The 27,987-nt window shown below is 50.6% G+C and overlaps 1 protein-coding gene across 1 annotated transcript; it reads right to left on the bottom strand.

The window, feature by feature from the left end:
* Positions 1–1,383: 1,383 nt before the first annotated feature.
* Positions 1,384–27,562, bottom strand: LOC127043600 (pituitary homeobox 2-like). The gene is made up of 3 exons (XM_050937579.1): positions 27,490–27,562; positions 5,527–5,741; positions 1,384–4,408 (listed from the first exon to the last, which is right to left on the bottom strand). The coding sequence occupies exons 1-3, from the start codon at positions 27,536–27,538 to the stop codon at positions 3,908–3,910; spliced, it is 765 nt and encodes a 254-aa protein (XP_050793536.1). The 5' UTR covers positions 27,539–27,562; the 3' UTR covers positions 1,384–3,907.
* Between the last annotated feature and the right edge of the window lie 425 nt (positions 27,563–27,987).

The raw sequence follows: 27,987 nt of genomic DNA, 5'->3' as shown, positions 1-27,987 counted from the left end.
CCAATAGACGTACCCCATATCTGAGAAACAGAGGTGTCAGAGCTTGTAATGTTTCTATGCCATACAGTACGGTACAGTGTCCCAACTGTACGGTATGCCATACAGTATGGTACAGTGTTCTTCCAACACTTACTAATTGGTTTCATATTGTCACTGTAGCAATTATTCAGACATTTGTTCAAATTAGAGAAAACTGTCACAGTTCCTAGACACATGTCTCAGATTTTGCCAGACAAATCTGCTCTCCTACATTGTCCATCAGGAATAAGACGCTGATCATTTCTGCCCAAGCGACTCAATGCAGCGTCTGGGAGATCACAACCTCTTAAGTCACCAGTGAGCTGCTGCCGAGCAGGTAAAACAGTCGGCAATCCCCATGTCATGGTGTATTCCTTGCTCTCTCACAAACTCATGCAACCTCATGACCCAGGAATTGCCCAGAATCCACGTTGGCAATTCTAGCAGTGCACGTGTTCCTTTTCCTTCAGCCGTCCAGGTACCTGCGCTGTCTGGTCCAAACCCCCATGCTGTGCATCTTGGGAAACACCACATTCATCTGCCCTCAGATCAGGAAGTAACAACTTGTGTTCCCCCCTCCAGGGACTAGTAAAATACACATTTTCTCCAACAACCAATCCAAGGTTTGATTACCATAGGCGCTGACTCTGTGGGTGTTCCAGCCCATGGAAAAAAATTAGTGAGTGCTTAGCACCCACCAGCAGCGAATCTCCCTGCCCTCTCCCTCCCCCTCCAGCACTTCCCGCCCACCAGCAGCCCCACTGATCAATTCCTTCTTCCCAGCGCCTCCTGACCACCATGGATTAGCTGTTCTGTGGCATGCAGAAGGCACTGGGAGGGAGGGCAAGGAGCGGGGGAGGGGGTGGAACTGAAGTGGGAAGAGGTGGGGATGAGGCAGAGCAGGTATGGGGACTTGGGGGGATGGGTGGGGTGGGGGCAGGGCCTGAGGTGGAGTTGGGACAGGAAGTGGCGGGGTGGAGGTGAGGGCTTGGGGGAAGGGGTGGAGTGGGGGCGGGGCCTGGGATGGGGATGGGGCATGCTCAGGGGAGGGGTGGAACTGGGTGGGAAGAGGTGGGATAGGGGCAGAGCAGGTGCAGGAAGAGGCAGGGCGAGGGTGGGGGTTGGAGGAGGAGGTGGAATAGGGGTGGGGCCGGGCATTGAGCACTCCCGGGAAAAGGAGGAAGCTGGTGCCTGTGGTGGGGGGAGCTGGCTGGTGGTGGGTGCTAAGCACTCACTAATTTTTTTCTGTGGTATGCTCACATCTTGAATACTGTGTGCAGATGAGGTCGCCCCATCTCAAAAAAGATATATTGGAATTGGAAATGGTTCAGAAGAGGGCAACAAAAATGATTAGGAATATGGAACAGTTTCCATATGAGGAGAGATTAATAAGACTGGGACTTTTCAGCTTGGAAAAGAGACGACTAAGGGGGAATATGACAGAGGTCTGTAAAATCATAACTGGTGTGGAGATAGTAAATAAGGAAGTGTTATTTACTCCTTCTCATAACACAAGAACTAGGGGACACCAAATGAAATTAAGAGGGAGCAGTTGAAAACCTTTAAAACGAACATAAGAAAGTCTTCTTCACTCAATGCACAGTCAACCTGTGGAACTCGCTGCCAGAGGATGTTGTGAAGGCCAAGACTATAACAGGGTTAAAAGACACCTCACTTGTTTACCCCTTTTTCCAGATCATTTATGAATATGTTGAATAACACTGGTCCCTGTACAGCCCCATGGAGGACACCACTATTTACCTCTCTCCATTCTGAAAACTGACCATTTATTCCTACCCTTTGTTTCCTGTCTTTTAACCAGTTACTGATCCATGAGAGGACTTTCCCTCTTATCCCATTACAGCTTACTTTGCTTAAGAGTCTTGGGTGAGGGACCTTGTCAAAGGCTTTCTGAAAATCTAACCACACTATATCCACTGGATCCCCCTTGTCCACATGCTTGTTGACGCCCTCAAAACATTCTAGTAGATTGGTGAGGCATGATTTCCCTTTACAAAAAACATTTTGGTGCTTCCTCTTCAAATCATGTTCAGTTATGTGTCTGATAATTCTGTTCTTTACTATAGTTTCAACCAGTTTGCCCAGTAGTGAAATTAAGCTTACCAGCCTGTAATTGCCAGGATTGCCTCTGGAGCCTTTTTTAACACAAGCTGTGTAAACGTTCCCACTTAGGCTGGTGCTTGGGGTCTGACACCTCATCCAGCTAGGTTTCAGAGCACAAACAGTAACCTCTACCCGCTATTTTCAGCCCCAAGTGTGAGTCCCAGTCTGTAGGCCCAGGCTCTGAGACTTGTTGCCGCTGGGTTTTTGCAGTGTAGCTGTACCCTCAATTCCCAGCCCTGGGTCTTAAACACTATTCCCTACCGCTTTCCAGAGAAATGAGGTGAAAGCTGGCTAGTCAGGGCCCCAGGCAGGGTGAGTGGGGTGTGTTCAAAGTTCCATCCCTGTTTCCTACAGCCATTGCTGGAGAGCACCCTGTCACTTGGCTGCTCACAAGGCAGAGCTCGTGGGCTCTGGAGGGGGCACTGATGCGTATGTGGGCTTTTGAGAGAGGGGGAGATACAGGGGAACTATTTGAGCATGCCCCAAAATCCCATGGCAGTAAGCCCTGAAATGAGAGGAATTCAGCTATGGTGAGCCATGCACCAAGGAGTCCTGGGGGGTCTCCTGGGAGTTGGAATTGGAAAAGACAGACCAGTCTGTTCCACCCTCAGGAGGATGGGACATGAATTGATATCATAATGGTGATGTGGCCAGATCCTATACAAACTCTGGCTCAGATCTGAAAGCAGGCTTGCACCAACTTTACAAGGCCAAAGAATAGTTTGCACCTAAATTCTAAGATTTTAAGAGGAGAAGGAACTGCTGTGAGTATCTAGTGAGTCTGCTTGTCCTCCTGCATAACACAGGCCAGAGAACTTCCCTGCACCTGGTTTGCTCGCACCCAGCTTGCCAAGCTATCCAGATCACTCTGTATCAATGACTGTCCACAGCGAGATTTACCCCTCCCCCAATTCTGATGTCATCTGCACCGACAATATTACACCTTCCTCCCAAGGATCCCAAAGCATGTTACAAGCATGAATTAGTCCTCTGGTGAGGCTGGTCAGCACCATTACCAACATTTTACAGGCAAGGAAACTGAGGTGCAGGGCGGGGACAGGATTTGCCCATCGTCACATGGTAAGGAAATGCTAGTGTTGGAAATAGAATCCAGGGCTCCTGGTCTATCTGCTAGAGTCCAGACACACCATCCCTGCTCCTCAGCTCACCCTCTGGCACTCCCTTCCAGCGCGGGGAACAGAATTCGCCAAGCTCCCTGCTCTAGCCACAGCCTGAGTCCAGAGTCTCTGTTTCATTGGCAAGAGCTGGAGATCATAATGCCACCAAGTGCAGAACTCAGTCAGAACAGCTTCATGCCCTACCCTGTGCCTGCTGAGCAGACTAGTCCCATAGCCCTGTGTCCAGGCCTCTCCAGGTCTCCTCCACTCCTCTCACAGGGGGCTTTGTCTCCTCCCAAGAGTCTGTTACTTGTTTGGGATCTGAGATGGCGCTTTCCGCAGTACTTTAACCCAAACTGCTACACTTTGCCTGCAGTGAGCTTTGTCTGGGGCCAGATCTACAGGTCTTGAGCTAAGCCACAATCTTTGGGGCTGCTCATAGCCTTTGGCACTCCCTGGGCTCCCTGAGCTAGGCACTGGTAGAGGGAGATGGGGTGCATGGGCTTTGAGGGCAGCTCTGGCGCAGTGGAGGGCACTGTCCCAGAACTGGGGAACCCCCCTCCCTCCACACCGTCCTTGGTGAGAGAACCCTCCACCCCTCTGTATGGTCTGGAGAGGAGGCTGGTACCGGTGCTCTGGGGTCCCCTTTATATGGGCCTGTCCAGTGTGTACTGGCAGGAGCTGGGGCTTGTGGCTGGGCGTGGCAGGACCTCGAGGCCAAGGGGCTGGGGCTGCTTTGCCTGGAGTCTCACCCCTGCCAGTCTTGCATTGCAGGGGTCCCTGTACATGTCAGGCAAAGCTTCAGGTCCACAAGTGGGGGTGGGAGACCTGGCAGGGCCGGCCAGGCTGTTGAAGTTCTCCAGGGCCGGGATCCTGGGCATGGAGGCTGTTGACACCCCCGGGAACATGGCTTGTGGGGAGAAGGAATTGAAATCCACTGCACTGAAGAGCTGGAAGCCTTTGCCGGGGAGGGGGCTGGCCTGGAAGTCCTTGGGGGCCCAGCTGTTGTAGGAGTAGCTGGGGTAGAGGTCTTCATACGGGCCCCTGGGCAGAGCATTCAGCTGGGGGCCAAAGCCCCCCTTGCACAGCTCGGTCTGCAGGTGCCGCTCCTTCTTCCGCCACTTGGCTCTGCGGTTCTTAAACCAGACCTTCAGAGAGAGAGAGTGGGGAGGGGAGAAAAACCTGCTTTGAGCTCAGTGTCACAGCAGCCAGCATTGCAGCTAGTCAACCTGCCTCCCACTTCTCAGCAGCTTGTGCCGTCCCTGCCTCAGCCAGGAGAGACTCACGGGCATCCCCAGCTGGGGGCTGTTTGGTGGGACTCGGCCCAGCTGCTAGCAGGTGAGCCCAGATCCCCCAAAGCACCCTCCTTCCCCAGTTAGCAGAGGGACCAGGGACTAAATGACCCCTGGAGGCTGAATCCCTGTCTCCAGTACAAGCATGGGGCTTGCCCGGGCATTGCAGACATGGTCCCTGCTCGGTGAATAAGGCTCTAGGGATGCCAAGCTGGCATCTTCGCAGCACTATGTGGCCCCATCCAATCTGGTACCACCTTTCAGAGCTCAGTGGAGCTGCACCGGCTCACACCAGGTCTGAATCTGGCCCAAACAGCAGCCGTAGTCATCCCAGCACCTGGAATGACCCAGACAGTTTTGTCTCCCTCTGTGACGAATTCCTATGCCCCAGTACGGGGGTCTGTCCCGAACCCACAGACTCACTCAGCCCCTGTGATGAGCTTTGCCAGTCTCTGCCCATGCAAGCCCTCCAAGCTGCACACAGGGCTGGGAAAGCCCAAGATCTGTGGCACCAGAGGGATTATGGCAGCATGGCAGGAGTCAAAGGGCTGCCCCTGCATTCCACTCGAGCCCCAGGAGACATGGATAGGAATTGCTTCCTGACTCGACAGGAGTTGCTGAGAGATGTCCTCTTCCCACTGTTACCAGGCCTGTCCATCAAAGGGTTCCTGGCCCTGCTGTTGGCACTTGTAACATACTGGCACAATGTGCACTGTATGCTTCTGTAGTGGAGGACCTCCCAGAGGACAATGGTCTACTACTGCTACCAGCTAATGGAGCAACTCCTTCAGCATATGACTGGAATTCTGTGCTGCCATGCTTCTCTGGAGGCTCTCACACAAACCCCACTCATCTGAAGGCCCCGCTCTGTAAAAGCTACATTTGGAGGGGAAGGCAGACCGTAGGCTGAGCCATTTCAGCCCATCAGGCCTGGACTGCCCCCTGCTGGAGTATCTGAGGAGGCACCTGCTTACCCTGATCCTGGGTTCCGCCAGGTTGGTCCAGCCTGCGATCTTCTCTCTGGTGCTCATGTCTGGGTAGCGGTTGCGCTGGAAGGTGGCCTCCAGCTCCTGCAGCTGCTGGCTGGTGAAGTGAGTCCTTTGCCTCCTCAGCTTCTTCTTGCCCGGGTTCAGCTCCTCTTCGCCACTGGAGCCAGATGACTTGTACCGCGAGTTCTCTCCATTCTCTGCTGCAGAAAGCCAGAGGGAGAAGGGGTTCAGTGGGAGAACCACAATGTGGGCGAGCCCAAAGCTAAACACAGGAGGCCCTGCAGCATGAGCCAAGGAGCCTGGGGTGCTGTCACAGACCCCAGGCCCCTGAGGATGGGCCCACAGGGGACGTGTCACGCATCCCTGGGTTCCATTAGCACATACAGCACTGGAGTGTCCTTCTCTGCCATGACAGCAGGGCTCACTCAGGCCAGCAGAGGCTTCGGAGAAGAGGTCGGGGCTTGTGGTTATGGAATGAGTCTGAGAGCTGGGTTGAGCCTTCTACTGGGTCAACCTCCCACTCCCAGAGGCAGGGGCAGGCACACCCCCCCCCCCCGAAAGAAGTTATAGCCAGGTCTGTCAATTAATCGCAGTTACCTCAAGCAATTAACGCAAAACCAATTAACTAGATTTAAAACATAGTCACGATTAATAGCGGTTTTCATCGCACTGTTAAACAAAAATACGACACCAATTGAAATGAATTATTAATATTTTGGGATGTTTTTCTACCTTTTCAAATATATTGATTTTAATTGCAACAGAGGATGCAAAGTGTGTAGCATTCACTTTATATTAATTATAAACATTTGCACAGTAAAAAAAAGATACGGTATTTTTCAATTCACCTCATGCAAGTACTGTAGTGCAATCTCTTTATCATGACCCTGCAACTTACAAATGTAGAATTATTATTTTTTTACATAGGTGCACTCAAAAACAAAACAACTTAAAACTTTAGAGTCTGCAAGTCCACTCAGTCCTACTTCTTGTTCAGCCAATTGCTCAGACAAACTAGTTTGTTTACATTTATGGGAGATAATGCTGCCTGCTTCTTAGTTACAATGTCACCTGAAAGTCAGAACAGGCCTTCACATGGCACTGTTATAGCCGTTGTTGCAAGGTATTTATGAGCCAGATATGCTAAACATTCACATGCCCTGTCATGCTTCGATCCCCATTCCAGAAGACGTGTTCCATGCTGAATTGGAATTGATGTTCTGTTATTGTTTAACAGTGCGATTAAAACTGTGATTAACTGTGACTGTTTTTTTAAGTTTGCAATTAATTGGGATTCCTTTTTAAAATCATTTGACAGCCCTAGTTTTAACCACAACCCCATGGCCAGCTCTCTAACGCACAGAGGACACAGGGCAGAAGAGCTTGGAAGCCAGCAGCTTCAAAATCGAACACTGCAGGGATGGAAGAATTGTATCAAAAAGAAGATTGAGAGGTGACTTGATTACAGCGTATGTAGATGGCAGGTTTATATAATTTTTGGTGGTGCCCAAAATGGTGGTGCCCTCCCACCCGCTCCTGCCCTGTAAGCCGATATAAAATGAAGCTACAACGCATCAGCACCACAAGATTACAAGGGTCAATTTAAAGTGAAAAGTCAGAAGCAGCACTTGCCTGCTTCAACATACGGTATTATATTTTGTTGCACCTGTTGTGACAAAGTGGGAATGTTCTTAATGTTTTCTCTGAATACTGTGTGGGTGCCTCAGTTTCCCCTGCAAGGTGCCAACTGAAGGCGTTGGGGACAAAGAGATCAGGTGGCCTCCTTGTCCAGAAGAGACACAAAGGCTAGAGGAGGGAGTGTCAGTTTGGAGCTGGCTGGGGAAATGGGGAGAGGCCCAGAACTTGGGTCTAGGCTCCGCACCCTCCAAGATGGACCTGACTGAGGGGTCCTGTTTTCTGTACCTACAAGCTCTGTTTTAGACTGTGATCCTGTCATCTAATAAACCTTCTGTTTTCCCAGCTGGCTGAGAGTCACGTCTGACTGCAGAGTTGGGTGCAGGGACCTCTGGTTGCCCCAGGACCTGCCTGGGCAGGCTCGCTGCGGAAAGCGCACAGTGTGGAAGGGCATGTTGAATGCTCTGAGGTCAGACCCAGGAAGGTGTAAGCTTCTTGCCCTGGAGACAGTATGCTCAGAGAGAGGACGCTCCCCCAAAGTCCTGACTGGCTTTGTATGGAGTAGTTCCAAAGCATCCCAGCATCCCCTTCCACACCATGCGCTGCCTGGAAGTCCGCACAGGCACTGACACTCTCTCCTCTGGCTTGTCTCTTTTCCAGGCATTAGGAGGTGACCTGATCTCTTTGTTCTCCAACTCCTTCAGTTGGTACCTTGCAGGAGGGCGGCCCAGGCCATCAGCTGCCCGGAGACAGGGTTTCGGCCATTCTCTGTGCAGACGGCATCACACTGGCACTCAAGGGTTCTACAACAATCACACTTCCTTATCCCACCATCTAGATCCTTGAGAAATGCATAGGGGAAACTGAGGCACCCACACAGTATTCAGAGAAAACATTAAGAACATTCCCACTTTATAACACCTGTATATGACTATATACTTTAAAGGGTATAAAATAATCAAGTATTGTGCTAAACACAATGTGTCACAGAGTCACCGGGTGATGCTCTGGAACTCCTCCCTACCAAGCCAGGCAGGACTTTGGGGAGCCTCCTCTCCCTTGGAGCAGACTTGTTCAGGGCAAGAAGCTCACACAGCTTCACCTCCTGGGTCTCTCCTTGGAGCATTCAGCATCCTCTGCCCCTCCGTGCGCTTCCCACAGCGAGTCCACCCCAGCGGGGTCCTGGGGAAGCCACCGGGTCCTGCACCCCCACTTTGCAGTCAGACGTGACTCTCAACCAGCCAGTAAAACAGAGGTTTATTCGATGACAGGAACAGGGTCTAAAACAGAGCTTGTAGATACAGCGAACCGGACCCCTCGGCTGGGTCCATTCTGGGGGGCAGTGAGCCAGACCCCCAGGTCTGCCCTCCACCCTTGACCCCAGCCAGCTCCAGACCAACAACCCCTCCCAGCCCCTCCTCTCTCCTCAGCCCCTTTCCCGGGCCAGGAGGTCACCTGATCCCTTTGTCTCCAACACCTTCAGCTGGCACCTTTGCAGAGGAGGGGCCCAGGCCATGAGTTGCTAGGAGACAGAGGGTCAGGCATTTAGGTGCACTGGCCCTTTGCTCTGCCAGATACTTAAGAACTGCCATGGGAACACTGAGGCACCAACACAGTACTCAGAGAAAACATTAGGAACTTTCCCAGTTCGTCACATCTCTCCCCCCTTCGAGACCGAACTGAGCGAGGTCACTCCTGCCAGTGACCTGGGGAAGTTCGAACCCACCAGCGTTCCCATGGATGCCCCAGCATCTCTCCCATTCCTCGGTGTGAGTTACACCAGGACAGTCCAGTCTCACGCCCTCCCTTAGGTCGGGTGTGCTTGATGGCACTTGCAGGCCGCATGTGGGAAGGTTTATGCGGCTTGAACCCTTTTGCTACCCCAATACCTCTGGGGTCCAAACTGGGACGGGGTCTTCTCCCAGCACTTAAGAGCCCCCATCTTGGCCTTGGCAAGCTCTGGGCTTGGGCAGCCGCTTCCCACTTTGTGGCCCAGACACAACACCTCTGCCGTCCCCCCTTACACTTTCCAGCTTTTAATGTCAGTCCCACCTCCTTGAGGCAGCCCAGCCCCCTCTTCACCTGGGACACCTGTTCCTCCCAGGTCTAGCTAAAGATGCACATGTTATCAGTGTCTGCCAGGGCCAAGTTCTCCATCTCCCTCTGCTTGTCTAGAATCTCCCCAGGCCTAGGCATGGGGTAGGCATCGGACACTGTGATGGCTTTAAGCTTCTGATAGCCCCCATAAAACCAGATCTTCCTGTCTCCCTTGGGGATCAGCCCCATGGGTGAGGCCCATGGGCTATAAAACGGCTGGATCCCATCTAAAGCCAGCATGTCCCTGACCTCTATCTCCAGGTTCTGGGCTGCTTTCCCAGTGACTCTGAACGGGGAACACCTGATGGGGAGATTGGCTCCCACCTCAGGGAAGAGATCCCCCTGGGGGTCTTCCCCCTTCTCCATCCACTCCTCCCTCTTCAGGTCCAGGGGTCCCCTCACTCTCCTCCCATCCAGCAGCTCAAATGGGAAGAGCCCTGTGGATTCCTGGAGCACCACCAGCTGCCGCCCGATTCCCCCCAGTTCTACTTCCCCTTGGGGAGCCCATTCCCAGTACAGGAATCCCTCCTCCTGCAGGACTCTGTCCCTGCAGCCTTCCCCACGGAGGTTTGCAGCGCTGTGGCCAGCAAGTTCCCTCAGCTTCTCCAAGGAGGGATCCTTTTGCAGCTCGGTCTGGGATTCAGCAGCTGGGGCAGGGAGTGGGACCTGCTCCCTCTTGCTGGCTGGGCCTGGGGTCACAGCCCCCCTGAGCCCTGTCCCTGGTAGCTCCCTTCCTGCTGTGTAATCACTTCCCAGCAGCACGTCTGGACCAGGCAAACCTGTTTGGCAGCTGACCTGCCCTGCCTGGGTGTCCCTGCACTCAGCTGGGGTCTCAGCTCCCCCCGTGCTCAGCACTGCCCTTGCTGTCCCACTGGGGGCAGGCTGCGAGCTCTCTGCTCTGGTCACAGCATCAGAGCCAGCCTGAGCCCCGTCTCCGGTGTGCAGGGGGGCGGGGAGCATCTCTCCCTCCCACTCAGCCCCAGGGGGCTGGTTATAGGTAGGCAGGTATCCTGAGCCCAGCAGCCCCTCCCCCCTGCCAGCCAGGTTATTTGCATTTTCACTGACCATTTCCATCCTAGCCAATTGGTTCCCTGGATTTGAATTCAAATCCTCGGCCGTTACAGGAGCGGGGCCTGGATCCTGTCCCACGGGGAGATAGTCATCCCCCAACAAGGCCTCCCAGCCGATATCCTGGAGAACCCCAACTACCAGCCAGCCCGACCCCTTCTGGGACTGCACAGGGATCTGGGCCATAGGCAGGGTGAGGGGCTTCACCCCAGGGAACTTCACCCAGGTTCCACAGTCCCTCAGCATCTGGGGCTGCACCACCACAGTTCTCTCTGTCCCAGGGTCTCGCCCCCGCAGGCGTGTTTTCCCACTGACCCCTGGGCAGCCCCCTATGTCTCTCTGCTCCACCATCACCAGTCCATGCTGCTGCTGCTTCTCATGCAGCTTTTCCTCGGGCTCTTGCTTTCTCTCACGGTCCTCTCGCTCTCTTGGGCTCTGCTCCCATCCCATCCGTCTCCAATCTCCTGATGGGGAACCCAATCGTGAAGACCCTCGTCTGATTGGGGACCAGACTCCTGGGGATGCCTGGCTGATGCTCCAGCTGCTCTCAGATCCTCTTGTAGCCCCATCTGGGCCAGGAATCTGCTCCTCAGAGCGGTGCGTCTCCTCCAACTGCACGATTAACTGTGCCTTGGTGAACGTCCCCATGCGTAACCCTCTCTTTGTGCACAGGATCACAATGTCCTTCTCAAGGAGATGGTGATAGGCCATCACTTCACCGTTCCCAAGTGGCTCTGGACTCACAGGCCTGTGTGCTCTTGGCTCCCCCATGGTTTCCAGGAAGAACCCCTGGTGTGCCAGCCCTTCTCGTGATCACCACCTCTTTGCCAGGGTCGAGCTGCAGACTCCTCCGCCCCTGGGACTGCTCCTGCAATCCCTAGGGGAATCCTGCTACTGCAAAAATCCTTCTCTCTCCCAGGGTCGAGCGGCAAGCTCCTCCGCCCCTGAGACTGCTCGCTGCAATTCTCAGGGGGACCCCGTTACTCCAACAGTCCTTCTCGCTGGTCACACACTCCCAGAGGTTAACTGCCCCCTGAAACCGTGCCTCTCTGAGCCTTCAGCACACCTGGTCCTCATTATCCCTCCTTTGTTTTACTGCTCCCCAGTCACTTACTGCAAGCAGCGCCATTCATGGGGTGCAGTTTGTCCCACCACTGCCACCAGTTGTCACGGAGTCACCGGGTGATGCTCTGGAACTCCTCCCTACCAAGCCAGGCAGGACTTTGGGGAGCCTCCTCTCCCTTGGAGCAGACTTGTTCAGGGCAAGAAGCTCACACGGCTTCACCTCCTGGGTCTCTCCTTGGAGCATTCAGCATCCTCTGCCCCTCCGTGCGCTTCCCACAGCGAGTCCACCCCAGCGGGGTCCTGGGGAAGCCACCGGGTCCTGCACCCCCACTTTGCAGTCAGACGTGACTCTCAACCAGCCAGTAAAACAGAGGTTTATTCGATGACAGGAACAGGGTCTAAAACAGAGCTTGTAGATACAGCGAACCGGACCCCTCGGCTGGGTCCATTCTGGGGGGCAGTGAGCCAGACCCCCAGGTCTGCCCTCCACCCTTGACCCCAGCCAGCTCCAGACCAACAACCCCTCCCAGCCCCTCCTCTCTCCTCAGCCCCTTTCCCGGGCCAGGAGGTCACCTGATCCCTTTGTCTCCAACACCTTCAGCTGGCACCTTTGCAGAGGAGGGGCCCAGGCCATCAGTTGCTAGGAGACAGAGTGCCAGGCATTTAGGTGCACTGGCCCTTTGCTCTGCCAGATACTTAAGAACTGCCATGGGGACACTGAGGCACCAACACAGTACTCAGAGAAAACATTAAGAACTTTCCCAGTTCGTCACACAATGATACTCCAAACTGACCACCAAATTTAAGTTGCACGTTTTTCCCCTCAAGTGAGGGCTCTGGGGTGGGGCTGGGGATGAGGGGTTCACAGTGCAGGAGGGTGCTCAGGGTTGGGGTGCTGGGGGTGCAGGCTCTGGGGTGGGGCAGGGCTGGGGATAAGGAACTTGGAGTGCAGACAGGCTGCCGGGGCTAGGGCCAGAGAGGACTCCCCCCCCTTACTGGCAGCAGCAAGCTCCAGGGGAGGGACCCCTTATCTCTCCCCTCTCCTACCCGGCAGCACACTCACTCTGCACCGTGGTCACTGCCCATGCTCCTAAGGACTCTCTCAGGTCCAAAAAGTCCACTCGCCTCCCCTATAGTGGGTACTGCGGGGGAGGGGGTTGCCATCATGTGTGGCCTCCCCTGCTGCTGCCCCTCACCATAGCCTCACTGGGGATGGGGGATGGTACTGCCCCTTGCCCAGCATGGGGCAGGAGTGGGGACTGGAGGGTGGTGGCTGGGGGGGAGTAGGGTGTCACAAAATTCACCCAAGCCCCAACTGCTCAGGTCTAGGACGCTCCCCTCCCCCATCTCCCCCGTGGTGGGTGGGTGGGTGCTGAGGGGCAGGGGAACTGCCAGCACAGGTGGCTTCCTTCCTCCCCTGCTGCAGCCTGCTGCCCCTCACCCTTGTCTCACTGGGGGTGGGGCTGCCCCTTGCCCAGCATCAGGCAGGAGTGGGGGCTAGAAGGGGAGGGGGTGGATCACAGGGTCAGACCTCCCCGAAGCCCCAGCAGCTGCTCAGGTGAGTGAGGTCCACCCCAGATGTCCATCTCCTGGCCGGAATCCTCCTTGGCGTCTGTTCCAGGTGGGTGCCAGGGGGGCGGGAGAGAGAGCTCCCAACCACATGGGTGCCTCCTCCCCCCTTCTCTCTCCCCCTCCCCCTCCTGAGGTGCTCCAACAGGCTGCCGGCTGCTGATCTCTATAGCCTTTAAAGCAGCAGGCAGCACAAGGAAGGGAGAGAAGCACAGGCTGTTTGTTTTAATTCAGTTAGGGAAGCTCCGAGGCAGGGGGAGGGTGGGGCAGGGCCTGCTCCAGACAGGGCCAGGAGAGAAACCCAGCTCCAAATATTGGCGGAGCACAGCCCTCAGCCTTGAATATTCCTGGTGCTCGAGCACTTTGAGCCCGTATAACCTGCCACCCCTGACAGTGTATATGTAGATGGGGAGGAAATACCAGGCACTAAAAGGCTCTTTCGTTGAGCTGAGAAAGGCAGAGCAAGACCCAGTAGGTGGAAGCTGAAGCCAGACACATTCCAATTAGAAAAAGCACCAATTGTTAAGAGTGAGAGGGAATGAACTCCAGCTCCTAATGGAAGCCTGGCTGCCTTTCTGCAAGATGTGTCAGTCAAACACATGTCATTGGGCTGAGTGCAGGGGGACATTGTCTGGCCTGTGCTATATGGGGGCAGACAGGATGATTTAATGGTCCCTTTGGAGCAAGCCTCACCCTGGCACTGGCACCTGCTGCAGCAGTGATGCAGTAGCACCAGTGTGCTGCCCTGAGGAGAGAGATGGCCAGTGAGGGCAGCTTGAGCTGAAGAGGGGGCGAAGAATCAAACTGGTGAGCTAGTGGATGAACCAGAGTGTGGATTGGAAGTGAAGTGATCAAATAAAAGACAAGCAGGAGACTAGAGTAGGGCATGGGAAGTGAAAAGGAGGAAAGAAGGCAAATAGGGAAAGTTTCAGGTCAGGAGAAGCAGAAAAAAACTGACCTGGGCATGTGAGCAGACACGGTGAGAGAAAGGAGGTAGAAGAAAATAAAATCTACAGACTCACCGGGGAGAATATCCAGGAAAAACCCTGAAATTGGTGAAAAAGGAAATTGATCAAAAAGCTGTTAGATATAAACAGGTCCTAAAACCAGTAAAAAAGATGCCCACCCAGAGAGGACCTAAGTCCATGAACAGAGAGAACGACCATTTGAACAGCTATTGACAGACCAAAGGTGCCTAGTGGACAAACGAGCGCGCAGCAGATGACAAAGCCCTGCTCATGGATGAACTCACTGCAAAGAGGTACAACCCCAGGACCTTCGAATCTAAGGAGCACGTCAAGGCAAAGAGAAGCAAAGTGCAGGATGGCAAGAGTGGCGCTGGAGCTACGGCCAAGGAGGGGAAAAGCTGATTCTTCTCTGAAGTGATACAGTCTATTTTGTTGAGTAATCTCTTGTTTGTTAGTACCAGTGTGTTTGGCACTAGCTGCTCAGTCAAAGGTTACTGAGTTGGTAACCGAGAGTTTATTATTTTATGTAGTAAGTCATTGGGAATGTCCTACATTATTTATCCTCCTCATACAACTTGGGGGTTTTCCCTTATAAAGTTCGACAACTTTAAAATCACCCCTTTTGTCTTGGTTTGCCTCTGCCTTGCCTCCCTGTTAGCACCGCCGAGCCTAGCTGGGTCACTGCACCTGCTGGCCTTAAATGCTATTAATCTAGACAGAGAAAGAGATTCCCTACCAATAGAATGGATGGATCTAGCTTTGCAGGGACTTGGGGTTTCCTCCAGCTCTTAACCTACTGGCTTCCCCACATGCTCCACAGACTGATCATTTCCTTCCTCCAGGATGAGGGTGGTTTGAAGCCATGAAGTGGCCCTTCTCCGGCTGAGTGACAGGGCAGGTGAGCCAGCCGTCCTGCAGGCAGGATGCTCACATGTGCGAAGGCTCCTAGTGTAGTGGAATGCTAAACTGTGTTATACTGTTCAACCACTAGGTGGCAATGTGCATAAAAGACCTCATTTAAATGAACCTCAGACATGCCTGGCAGAGCATTAAAGGATCTTATGATGAACACATGTAGTGTGTACAAGCAAGCTCTGTAGCCAGTCCATATCTGGTACAGGACTATGACATGGTGTCAGGAGTAAACTAAGAACAGAAATAGCAGGAATACAGCAAAAAAGGTTGCAAACAGAAGGAACAAAGCAACAAAGGTTGCAGGATCTCATCAGCATGCCTTCAACGCCCCTCTTCAGTGCCCCCAAGAACATCAGCTTCAACAAACCTTCAGAAGAGACAGACTGGAAACAATGTTTTGCAAGATTTAGCACTGCTATTCAACTCCACAAAGAAACTGGATATAGAGATATCATCTTTAATATATGCTATGGGGAAGCAGGCAGACCCTATCTTTAAATGGTTTGACTTTACTGAGGACACAAGTCACAAAGATGACTGTGAAAAAGTTCTGGCTATGTATGATGCATAATTTATACCTCAGATAAATGGGGTTTGTGAACGTGCATGTTTTCACCAGAGAATTCAAGAATGAGGGGGAAATGTTGAATGTTTTATAAGAGCTCTGCATACATTGGCTGAAAACTGTGATTCTGGGGATGCAAAACATGAAAATATTGGTGACAGGCTGGGTATTTCACAGCAGTTACAGTTGAAGAGAGATTTAACCCTACATACAGCTATGCCGGTAGCAAAGCCGTCAGAATTAGTCAAACAGAACAAAGGGCAGGAGCAACTTGAAAAATCTGAAATTAGCTGAAAAACTACAAACAGACACTTGAATGTTAAAAGTCAAGATCATAAAACCCCTGAGGCAAGGAGGGAGAACTTCCAGGCTAAGAGGGACCAATTCCAGCCTACATGCACAAGGTGTGGAAAAAGTTATATCCCAAGAGATGATACATGTTTAGCCAGAGGCAAACAGTGTAATAAATACATGAAACATGGACATTTTGTAGTTGTTTGCTGTGTGAAAGCAGTCACAGAGTTGATTCATATTACAGACAATCAAGAGCCATTATTTCTGGGATTTGTCTCTGGTGATGCCATAGAGCCTGCCTGGAGAGTGAAATTGAATAATGATGGCAAGACTATTGACTTTAAAACTGATTCAGGAGTTGATGTCACAGTCAGCTCCCAGAGCTGAAGTCACCTAACACAGCCCTGACTTGCCCTGGACGGATTCTGAATTGCATGGACTAGTTGATCACAGAAACAACCTACAAAGACAAAAACTATGAATTCAGAGTGTATATGATCAAGGAATCACAGACCAACAGCCTTCTGAGAGCCACAGCATGGACATCATGATGGGCCTAGTGAGAAAGGTGGAAGAACTTGAGAGAGGATTTCATGATATTGGACTTTTGAAAGGAGATCCAGTACAACTCCACTTAAGAGACAATGCTGTACTATGCAGTGTACAGACACCTCTACCGGAGAGACTTTGGAAGAGCCTAGCTGCAGATTCATGTGAATTCAGAGAATCAAAGGATTTTATGATGAACACAGGTGGGGTTTATAAGCAAGCTTTGTAGCCAGTCCACATCTGGTACAGGAGCATGACACTTAGGGAGGCCAAATTTTCTCATGGAAACAGGGTCCTGGGAATCGGGATTGTAGGCCCACCTCAGCACGCTGTGATTCAGAATTCCTGGGTTCTGTCTGCAGTTCTGCTACTGCCTCACTCCATGACCTCAGGCATGTCCCTGCCCTTCTCTGTGCCTCGGTTTCCCCAGTTGTGAAATGGCTGATGATAATCCAGCAAATCACAGGGCTTGGATTGTCTGTGGCTTTCTTTGTGGGATTTGTTACTCTCCCATCCCAAGTCTAGGGCTCAAATGATCCTCAAAGCAAACATGGCAGAGTTGCCCACTGCAGAAAGATATCCCCCTCTGAGAAGCCTAGTGGGGGGGGTGAGTTTGCTCTCAAGTTAGCCCAAGCTGAGGGGCTTGCAAACTACAGGCAATCTTTCAGCCCAGCCAGGACAAGGGTGGAACCCTAATGATACCCCTATCTCCCAGGCCAGTGTAGAATGAACGTATCTGTTGTCGGCTGGGAGAGCTTGAGTGCTTTGGGATCCCCAGATGAGAGGGCTAGGATGGAGATGGGCAAAGTGCTGCTTGAAATGTCCACCCAGCCTCTGCTGGGGGTCCCTTGGCCATATCTCAGGGCAAACAGGATGTCTTCTCTTATACCAGCCTTACCGTCAGCAGGTGCAACCCCACTGGCTCCAGAGGGGTGACACTCCATCTCACCAAGCTGGGTCTCAGCACAGGGCTGTGTTGGGCTGCAAGCACTGGGCACAATGCCCACAGGCAGAACATTTCTCCCACACTTCGTGCAGCTGCCCTCATCTCCTGGCCTGGCTCTGCAGGGCTCAGGCCATGTCCTTGAGTAGGCATTGGGTGGTGGATGGCAAGAGCAGGGAGGAGTAGGAAGCCAGGGGAACCCACATTAGCTTGGCACCTATGCCTTGATCAGCTAGAGAGCGGATCTCCGACCACCGTCTGGGCAGGCGAGAACACTGGTACTTGGCACTGCAAAGGGCAGCACCTTTACTAAAGTGGTTCAGAGGAGCGACCCTACAGAGTTTGCTTGCCTGTGTCCAAGGGGCTGCGGTAGGGCTTATTGGCAGCAGGAGGCCTAGCCAGGTATCCTCAGGGAGAATTACAGTGAGGGGCAGGGCCCAAGAGAAAGGAGAAGAAAAGGGTGAAGGGGGCAGCATCGGCCCGTTTGTTGGCTTGTCCCAAGGGTTTTGCATGGGGAGTTTCTAACAATTAGTGTTACTGGTCCCAGTTCTGAAACGCTCACTCCAGCCAACCAGTCACTGACTCCAGGAGAGGATTCTACACAAAGGGAGATATCAGGATTGGGCCAGTTAACAATACAGTCTCTGTTAATACCCAGCTGGTTCCGTGCTCCATTTCTAGGATGTGGTCCTGCTTGCTCGTACCACCAAGGAGAACACATGCTACCACCGGTAACCCTCACAGGTGGAGCTGCTCCCAGTTGGTGTAACAGTCTCTGGGAAGAACTACCAGGATCGGGCTGTGCCCCAAGGACCTCTGGATGCCAGTGGGCACGGGAGTACATGGCGGGACAAGTATCGGGGGTAGCCATGTTAGTCTGTATCCACAAAAAGAACAAGGAGTCTGGTGGTACATTAAAGACTAACAGATTTATTTGGGCATAAGCTTTCATGGTTAAAAAACTCACTTCTTCAAATGCAAACCTTATGCCCAAATAAATCTGTTAGTCTTTAAAGTGCTGCCAGTCTCCTCATTGTTTTTATGGGGGGACAGGGATCCCTAGGTTCACCAAAAGAATGTTATGTAAGGTCTCTACGGAAAGCATGTGTCACACTGATCATCCTACCCACTGCAGGATGTACATATGGATGTTATGTAAGGAGTTATGGATATACCCAAAAATCGTGTTCTTCAAATCTATGACTAAGGACTGGTCACCAGAAAGATGTAAAGCAGGTTTTCTGTCAGGCAAGAAACATTTCTCTGTCCATCTGTTCACATGTAAATCCAGGGTTATGTGGCTCAGAACAGGCCTCCTTTGGCAGTCTATGCTGGGGCTAATGAAGGCAATTTGCAGAGAGATTTAAGGAAAAAGTGAACCAGCAGAGGAGAGCCCGATTGGGAAGGACATAAGGACCTAAGAACATAAGAACAGCTGTACCGGGTCAGACCAAAGGTCCATCTAGCCCAGTATCTGTCTACCGACAGTGGCCAATGCCAGGTGCCCCAGAGGGAGTGAAGCCAACAGGCAATGATCAAGTGATCTCTCTCCTGCCATCCATCTCCATCCTCTGATGAACAGAGGCTAGGGACACCATTCTTTACCCTTCCTGGCTAATAGCCATTTATGGACTTAGCCACCATGAATTTATCCAGTTCCCTTTTAAACATTGTTATAGTCCCAGCCTTCACAACCTCCTCAGGTAAGGAGTTCCACAGGTTGACTGTGCTCTGTGTGAAGAACTTCTTTTTATTTTTTTTAAACCTGCTACCTATTAATTTCATTTGGTGACCCCTAGTTCTTGTATTATGGGAATAAGTAAATAACTTTTCCTTATCCACTTTCTCCACATCACTCATGATTTTATATACCTCTATCATATCCCCCCTTAGTCTCCTCTTTTCCAAGCTGAAGAGGCCTAGCCTCTTTCAGCTTTCCTCGTATGGGACCCTCTCCAAACCCCTAATCATTTTAGTTGCCCTTTTCTGAACCTTTTCTAGTGCTAGAATATCTTTTTTGAGGAGAGGAGACCACATCTGTACACAGTATTCGAGATGTGGGCGTACCATGGATTTATATAAGGGCAATAATATATTCTCAGTCTTATTCTCTATCCCCTTTTTAATGATTTCTAACATCCTGTTTGCTTTTTTGACCGCCTCTGCGCACTGCATGGACATCTTCAGAGAACTATCCATGATGATGCCAAGATCTTTTTCTTGATTGGTTGTAGCTAAATTAGCCCCCATCATATTGTCTGTATAGTTGGGGTTATTTTTTCCAATGTGCATTACTTTACATTTATCCACATTAAATTTCATTTGCCATTTTGTTGCCCAAGCACTTAGTTTTGTGAGATCTTTTTGAAGTTCTTCACAATCTGCTTTGGTCTTAACTATCTTGAGTAGTTTAGTTTCATCTGCAAACTTTGCCACCTCACTGTTCACCCCTTTCTCCAGATCATTTATGAATAAATTGAATAGGATTGGTCCTAGGACTGACCCTTGGGGAACACCACTAGTTACCCCTCTCCATTCTGAGAATTTACCATTAATTCCTACCCTTTGTTCCCTGTCTTTTAACCAGTTCTCAATCCATGACAGGACCTTCCCTTTTATCCCATGACAGCTTAATTTACATAAGAGCCTTTGGTAAGGGACCTTGTCAAAGGCTTTCTGGAAATCTAAGTACACTATGTCCACTGGATCCCCCTTGTCCACATGTTTGTTGACCCCTTCAAAGAACTGTAATAGATTAGTAAGACATGATTTCCCTTTACAGAAACCATGTTGACTATTGCTCCACAGTTTGTTTTTCTATGTGTCTGACAATTTTATTCTTAACTATTGTTTCAACTAATTTGCCCGGTACCGACGTTAGACTTACCAGTCTGTAATTGTCGGGATTACCTCTAGAGCCCTTTTTAAATATTGGCGTTACATTAGCTAACTTCCAGTCATTGGGTACCGAAGCCGATTTAAAGGACAGGTTACAAACCTTAGTTAATAGTTCCACAACTTCACATTTGAGTTCTTTCAGAACTCTTGGGTGAATGCCATCTGGTCCCGGTGACTTGTTAATGTTGAGTTTATCAATTAATTCCAAAACCTCCTCTAGTGACACTTCAATCTGTGACAGTTCCTCAGATTTGTCAGCTACAAAAGCCAGCTCAGGTTTGGGAATCTCCCTAACATCCTCAGCCGTGAAGACTGAAGCAAAGAATCCATTTAGTTTCTCTGCAATGACTTTATCGTCTTTAAGCACTCCTTTTGTATTTCGATCGTGAAGGGGCCCCACTTGTTGTTTAGCAGGCTTCCTGCTTCTGATGTACTTTAAAAACATTTTGTTATTACCTTTGGAGTTTTTGGCTAGCCGTTCTTCAAACTCCTCTTTGGCTTTTCTTATTACACTCTTGCACTTAAGCTGGTAGTGTTTGTGCTCCTTTCTATTTGCCTCACTAGGATTTGACTTCCACTTTTTAAAGGAAGTCTTTTTATCTCTCACTGATTCTTTTAGATGGTTGTTAAGCCACGGTGGCTCTTTTTTAGTTCTTTTACTGTGTTTCTTAATTTGGGGTATACATTGAAGTTGGGCCTTTATTATGGTGTCTTTAAAAAGGGCCCATGCAACTTGCAGGGCTTTCACTTTAGTCACTGTACCTTTTAACTTTTGTTTAACTAACCCCCTCATTTTTGTATAGTTCCCTCTTTTGAAATTAAATGCCACAGTGTTGGGCTGTTGAGGTGTTCTTCCCCCCACAGGGATGTTGAATGTTATTGTATTATGGTCACTATTTCCAAGTGGTCCTGCTATAGTTACCTCCTGGACCAGCTCCTGCACTCCACTCAGGATTAAATCTAGAGTTGCCTCTCCCCTTGTGGGTTCCCGTACCAGCTGCTCCATGAAGCAGTCATTTAAAGTATCGAGAAATTTTATCTCTGCATTTTGTCCTGAAGTGAAATGTTCCCAGTCAATATGGGGATAATTGAAATCCCCCACTATTATTGGGTTCTTAAATTTGATAGCATCTCTAATTTCCCTTAGCATTTCATCATCACTATTACTGTCCTGGTCAGGTGGTCGATAATAGATCCCTAATATTATATTTTTATTAGAGCATGACATTTCTATCCATAGCAATTTTATGGAACGTGGTTTCGCTTAAGATTTGTACTTCATTTGAATCTACATTTTCTTTCACATACAGTGCCACTCCTCCCCCTGCACGACCTGTTCTGTCCTTCCGATATGTTTTGTACCCCAGAATGATTGTGTCCCATTGATTGCTCTCAGTCCACCAGGTTTCTGTGATGCCTATTATATCAATCTCCTCCTTTATCACAAGGCACTCTAGTTCACCCATCTTATTATTTAGACTTCTAGCATTTGTGTACATGCACTTTAAAAACTTGTCCCTGTTTATTTGTCTGCCCTTTTCTGAGGTGCCAGATTCTTTTTTATGTCACCGTTTATCATCTGATCTGGCCCTTACATTATCCTCTTCCATCCTCTGTTCCTGACTATAACCTGGAGATTCCCTATCATCAGACTCTCCCCTAAGAGAAGTCTGTGTCCGATCTACATGCTCCTCTGCAACAGTCGGCTTTCCTCCATCTCCTAGTTTAAAAACTGCTCTACAACCTTTTTAATGTTTAGTGCCAACAGTCTGGTTCCACTTTGGTTTAGGTGGAGCCCATCTTTCCTGTATAGGCTCCCCCCATCCCAAAAGTTTCCCCAGTTCCTAATGAACGTAAACCCCTCCTCTCTACACCATCGTCTCATCCACGCATTGAGACTCTGAAGCTCTGCTTGCCTACCTGGCCCTGCGCGTTGAACTGGGACCATTTCTGAGAATGCCCCCATAGAGGTCCTGGATTTCAGTCTCTTCCCTAGCAGCCTAAATTTGGCCTCCAGGACATCTCTCTTTCCCTTCCCTATGTCATTGGTACCTACATGTACCACGACCACCGGCTCCTCCCCAGCACTACACATAAGTCTGTCTAGATGTCTCAAGAGATCCGCAACCTTCACACCAGGCAGGCAAGTCACCATACGGTTCTCTCAGTCATCACAAACCCAGCTGTCTATGTTTCTAATGATCGAATCTCCCATTACTAACACCTGCCTTTTCCTAGCAACTGGAGTTCCCTCCCCCAGAGAGGTAACCTCAGTGCGAGAGGCAACCTCAGCACCATCTGGAAGGAGGGTCCCAACTATGAGAAGGTTTCCCTCTGCTCCCATTGACTGCTCTGCTTCCCTGGGCGTCTCTTCCTCCTCAATAGCACAGAGGCTGTCTGAGCGGAGGTGGGACAATTCTACAGTGTCCCAGAAAGCCTCATCAACATACCTCTCTGTCTCCCTTAGCTCCTCCAGTTCCGCCACCCTGGCTTCCAAAGTCTGTACGTGGTCTCTGAGGGCCAGGAGCTCCTTGCACCGACTGCACACATACGCCACCCTCCCACAAGGCAGGTAATCATACATGCTACACTCAGCGCAATAAACTGGATAGCCCCCACTCTGCTGCTGGGCTTCTGCCTGCATTGTCTCCTAGTTTATGAAAGGGTGGTTTAAAGAAAGGGGTTTTGGAATATGGTTTGGATTATAGGTTTTAAGGGGACTACAGGGGAACAGGTAGGACCGACAAGGGACCCCCCCCCTTCCCAACTCCCTTGCAAAACTCCCTGTTAGCAGCCCCTGGTCGCAAGCTCCCTGGTCGCTTGTGCGCAGCTTTATAAAGCCCTGGCCTGAGTTAATGCCCCGTCTACTGATTAAGGCTCAGCCAATTACCAGAGGCTTCGAGCTTTCAAACCTTCCTTTGAAGCTCACGGCCTTCAACTGCCAGCCACAGTTGAAGGACAATGAGAATTTGGGGGTATCACTAGGGGGTATGGTGGTACACCCTCCTTCCTTCCATCTGAGAGGACAAGCTGTCAGCGCGCTTGATCTTATGAAGGGGGGATCTCAGCCAAAGTGGTGGAAAATGCTGGGGAAAGCACGTGGGGTAAACTGTCCTGTAGGAGTCAGGGGACTGTCTTGTCAGTTAGGCCCTAGGAAGCATGTGATGATTTTGTGTTCTATGTTTCCCACATTCTTACTCACAACCACTTGAATCTCTGCTCTTTGCTAATACATGTATTTGTGGTTTCACTAAACCTGGCTCTCCGTGCTGTATGTTAAGTAGAGCTGGGGTCCCGAGCTGAGTCTTGCAAGCTGGAGTGTGCTGTTCCTGTGGGAAGAGCGGATCTGAGAGTTCTGCAGTAGCTCGGGGCCTGGGCACTTTGGAGGCATGCTCAAGAGACTCAGGGTTTGTGATGTGCCTATCATTACCCGTACGGAGAGTGGGAGGCCTGGGAGGCTGTACTTGTGCTGCCGGAGGCTGGTGGGGACAGGCGCTGAACCTGACGTCTGCTCACAGCCGGCGAGGAGACTCCTGTTAGGAGTGTGTTGCTATCTGCAGCCCTAAAGTAAAAGGGCCAGACTACACAACCAGCTTGAAAATGGATTGCGATGCTTAAATATGAGGTGGTGTGATATGTACAGATACACACTATACCCGTATACACTGCACCATGTCCATATATATTACCTGGGAGTGCCCCCAAGGCTCAATCATAAAACTATATTCCTCAGTCAAAGTTCCAGACCTAACATAAGAACATAAAAACGGCCGTACTGGGTCAGAGCAAAGGTCCATCTAGCCCAGTATCCTGTCTTCCAACAGAGGCCAATGCCAGGTGCCCCAGAGGGAGTGAACCTAAGTGATCTCTCTCCTGCCATCCATCTCCGCCCTCTGACAAACAGAGTCTAGCGACACCATTCCTTACCTATCCTGGCTAATAGCCATTAATGGACTTAACCTCCATGAATTTATCCAGTTCTCTTTTAAATGCTGTTATAGTCCCAGCCTTCACAACCTCCTTAGGCAAGGAGTTCCACAAGTTGACTGTGCGCTGCGTGAAGAAGAACTTCCTTTTATATGTTTTAAACCTGCTGCCTATTAATTTCATTTGGTGGCCCCTAGTTCTTGTATTATGGGAACAAATAAATAACTTTTCCTTATTTACTTTCTCCACAGCACTCATGATTTTATATACCTCCATCATATCTCCTCCCCTCCCCCCTTCGTCTCCTCTTTTCCAAACTGAAAAATCCTAGCCTCTTTAATCTCTCCTCATAGGGGACCCATTCCAAACCCCTAATCGTTTTAGTTGCCCTTCTCTGAACCTTTTCTAGTGTCAGTATATCTTTTTTGAGATGAGGAGACCACATCTGTATGCAGTATTCAAGATGTGGGTGTACCATGGATTTATATAAGGGCAATAATATATTCTCAGTCTTATTCTCTATCCCCTTTTTTATGATTCCTAACATCCTGTTTGCTTTTTTGACCGCCTCTGCACACTGCGTGGACATCTTCAGAGAACTATCCATGATGATGCCAAGATCTTTTTCTTGATTGGTTGTAGCTAAATTAGCCCCCATCATATTGTCTGTATAGTTGGGGTTATTTTTTCCAATGTGCATTACTTTACATTTATCCACATTAAATTTCATTTGCCATTTTGTTGCCCAAGCACTTAGTTTTGTGAGATCTTTTTGAAGTTCTTCACAGTCTGCTTTGGTCTTAACTATCTTGAGCAGTTTAGGATCATCTGCAAACTTTGCCACCTCGCTGTTTACTCCTTTCTCCAGATCATTTATGAATAAGTTGAATAGGACTGGTCCTAGGACTGATCCTTGGGGAACACCACTAGTTACCCCTCTTCATTCTGAGAATTTACCATTAATACCTACCCTTTGTTCCTTGTCTTTTAACCAGTTCTCAATCCATGAAAGGACCTTCCCTCTTATCTCATGACAACTTAAGAGGCAACATTCCCAGGCCCGGCATAAGGGACTAAAAACAATTGGAAAATAAAATCTGTCCACCAGTCGTAAGCGGGAATTGCAGACTAAGGGACAGATGGGGTATGAATGTGCGGATGGTAAAGTAAGGTGACCACATAACAGGGTTTAGCCCACTGGGTCATCTTCAGTCCATGCGTTATGGCGGGATGACGGGCAAATATCCTCCCCATGAAAAGAAAAGGTGGGGACATATAGTAGAAAAAGAGCCTGAGACATGATGAGGCCTTGTATCAGAGGCCCGATGTGAGGCCTGAGGCCTGAACTAAAGTAGTGGTCAGGTCCTGCTAATATAAAGCAAAGTGAGGAGAAGTCAGGCTGGGAGCGGAGTCAGGCTCACAGAACCTGGCAAGCACAGGGCTGGCATTGCAAACACACACACGCTCCTGAGACGTGCTAGGCACAGGACACTCACGCAAACACATTCCACAAGAACACCCCGATACAGGGTCATGATGTAAACAGACTCCCTGAAGATGATACAAAGACACGCCACCCCCACCCCCTCCCAGGTCTGGATGACAGCATGATGGATGGAGATGTTTTGAGCAAACCAACATGTACAAGGTAAAGGGTGGTAACGAACCATGTCAGAGGGGCAACACGTAACTTGTTTGTGTCGGGGTATAAAAAGGAGTGTCAGAGGGAGTAGCAGGGAAGGGAAACTCCTGCCATTCACTAAGCTGTGTCCATTGCAACAAACATACTTGTGCTAGTGTAACTGCAGACATTGATCTGGGGAGCTAGGACCATGCTTCGCTGACAATAAACCTGGTCGGGTGCCTTCACTACAAAACCATGTCTTGTGGTCTTATTGGGCAGTGTGTTTGGAGCCTGCTATCCAGGCTATCTGGCCAGAGCCATTGCAGCACGCAGAGAGAACAAACACACGCAGCCAACAACTAACAACAGCGAGGTGCCCCACAACCCTGGACACCCCCGGGAAGCATCACACCAGCCCTGATCCTGGAAGGAGTGGAGCCTTTTTATCTGCATGCTGTCTGCTTGAGTTGTGATGGACTTAGAGAGGGAGGAATGTGGTTTAAACCAGAATGAAAGCATCCCAGCAGCCGCTAAGGGAACTCCTGGCTTATGCAGCACATTTGCCTTCGGGGAGGGCATCCGGAGGAAAAGCCTGCCTTTTCCAGACCTCGCTTTGAAAAGAAAAGTAAAAAATGTGCAGAGATCAGAAAAATGTGCAGAAATTGGGGCCTTAGGATGAACTTCCCAAGGAGTTTGTGTTCTGCTATTTCTCTGTTAAAACTATTACTAATTGCCAGGACTGCTGCAAAATGAGCAAAAGAACGAAAAACATTTTTTTCCCAAATATGTTCCTAAATTTTAAAAAAATTCTCAAAATTAAAATGAAACTAAAATGTTCCACAATGAATGTCATTTAGAAAAGGGACTCGTTTTCAGCCAGAAAGAAATGAAGGAAAATGTTGAAGCTTCTCTAATAATAACGCCTGGCTTTCCCGGGGGAGCGACATTAACCCTGTGCCTTTTCTCCCGACCGACTCCAGCCTGAGCACTGCTCACAGCCCATCACAGTAGCACCGAAATGGGGGATTCATGCTGAACCCGCAGCTTTTGGGATCAAAGGCAAAGTGCGGCCTGGGGGGAGCCTTTGCCTTTGCCATTCTGCTTGCCTGTACCAAGTTGACAGTTTCCATTAGGGATGGGATTTTATAGTGCTGTGGGTACCCATACAGCCCCTGGTGTGGGCACAATTATCCTGGCCTACGGTGCTGTCCCCCACCCTCAATGTAGAGGAACGAGTCTCCTAGCATAACCCCTTGCTAACAGCGTGCACTAGGAGTTGTGTGTCTTCACAGCCATACAGATTTTGTGTCTGCACAGGCCTAATGGCGCCATTGAAATCTCAGCCTCAGGGGCCAGAGCTTCAGCTGGTGTAAATGGAGCGATGCTGATTTGCACCCTCTGGTCAAGCTATGCAGTGAACCTGCAGTTTCGCAGGTTTCCTTGGCCCCCTTGCCTGCCTCATCAGCATTAAATGAAACCTGGAGGGGTTGGGCTTCTCCTAGAGTGGGGTTGGGGCTTTCGAGACAACCCACTGGGTTCTGGCCAAGGGAAGGCAGCAGGAGCTCTGCGGTGCAAACCAAACACTCCACGTTACCGGCAGGAGGGAATTCGGCCCAGCAAGGAAAGTGCTGGTGACTTGACCTCCCTGCGGGAGGGGTGGGGACAAGTGTTCTGTGCACTGAAACACAGACGGCTCCCGTCGATGTTTCCACACACACCCGCACACTGCTCCTCGAGCCTGGAGAGAGCACCCCCAAACCCAGGAGCTCTCGCTCCAGCCCCAGTCCCCCATCCCTGAGTGCATCCCTTAGCTCACCCTGTTGTTCCTTACCTCCACGCTCAGTGCCGGGGAGCCCCGCTGAGGGCAGCAGCGCCGACATGCTCCCCGGTCCGGGGCAGTACCCTTACAGAACTCCCAGAGCTTGGGAGAGGAATCCAGCGGGCTGGCTGCCGGTCCAGGAGGGCCTCAGGCGCTGAGCTGATGTGCCGGGCTGAGGGGATTAGCAGTCGACTGACATGGCACGGATGGTGTGAGCCGTCCACAGGGATCTCTCCATGCCTGCCAGTTATCTGACAGACAGAGCTGCTCCTCTCCAGCAAATAAATAAACCGTGTGTCACCAACCACTGGCCAGAGGGATCGGGTTCCCTGACCCCACGCGCCCCCCAGCACCACGTGAGGCTTGTTAGAAGGTAACTGGCTCCCTGGACCTGGCAATTTAGCCTGCGCCCCCCTTGTCCATTGATTTCCCCTTTCCAGGCAAGCGGGAGCGCTTGGGAAGGAGGCGGGATGGGGAGGTGTGTCGAGTGTCAGGGACAGCTGAGTGCGA

Source organism: Gopherus flavomarginatus, chromosome 2, assembly GCF_025201925.1.
Source record: "Gopherus flavomarginatus isolate rGopFla2 chromosome 2, rGopFla2.mat.asm, whole genome shotgun sequence".
NCBI classification, from domain to species: Eukaryota; Metazoa; Chordata; order Testudines; family Testudinidae; genus Gopherus; species Gopherus flavomarginatus.
The sequence above is the reverse complement of the archived record's forward strand: the minus strand, read 5'-3'. Positions and strand labels throughout refer to the sequence as shown.

Excerpts from the sequence above, each read along its gene's own strand:
- LOC127043600 (XM_050937579.1), bottom strand. The coding sequence starts at position 27,538 with ATGTCGGCGCTGCTGCCCTCAGCGGGGCTCCCCGGCACTGAGCGTGGA. Across the intron at positions 5,742-27,489 it reads CCCCGGCACTGAGCGTGGAG|CAGAGAATGGAGAGAACTCG; the intron begins GTAAGGAACAAC and ends GGCTTTCTGCAG. Across the intron at positions 4,409-5,526 it reads TGGCGGAACCCAGGATCAGG|GTCTGGTTTAAGAACCGCAG; the intron begins GTAAGCAGGTGC and ends CTCTCTCTGAAG.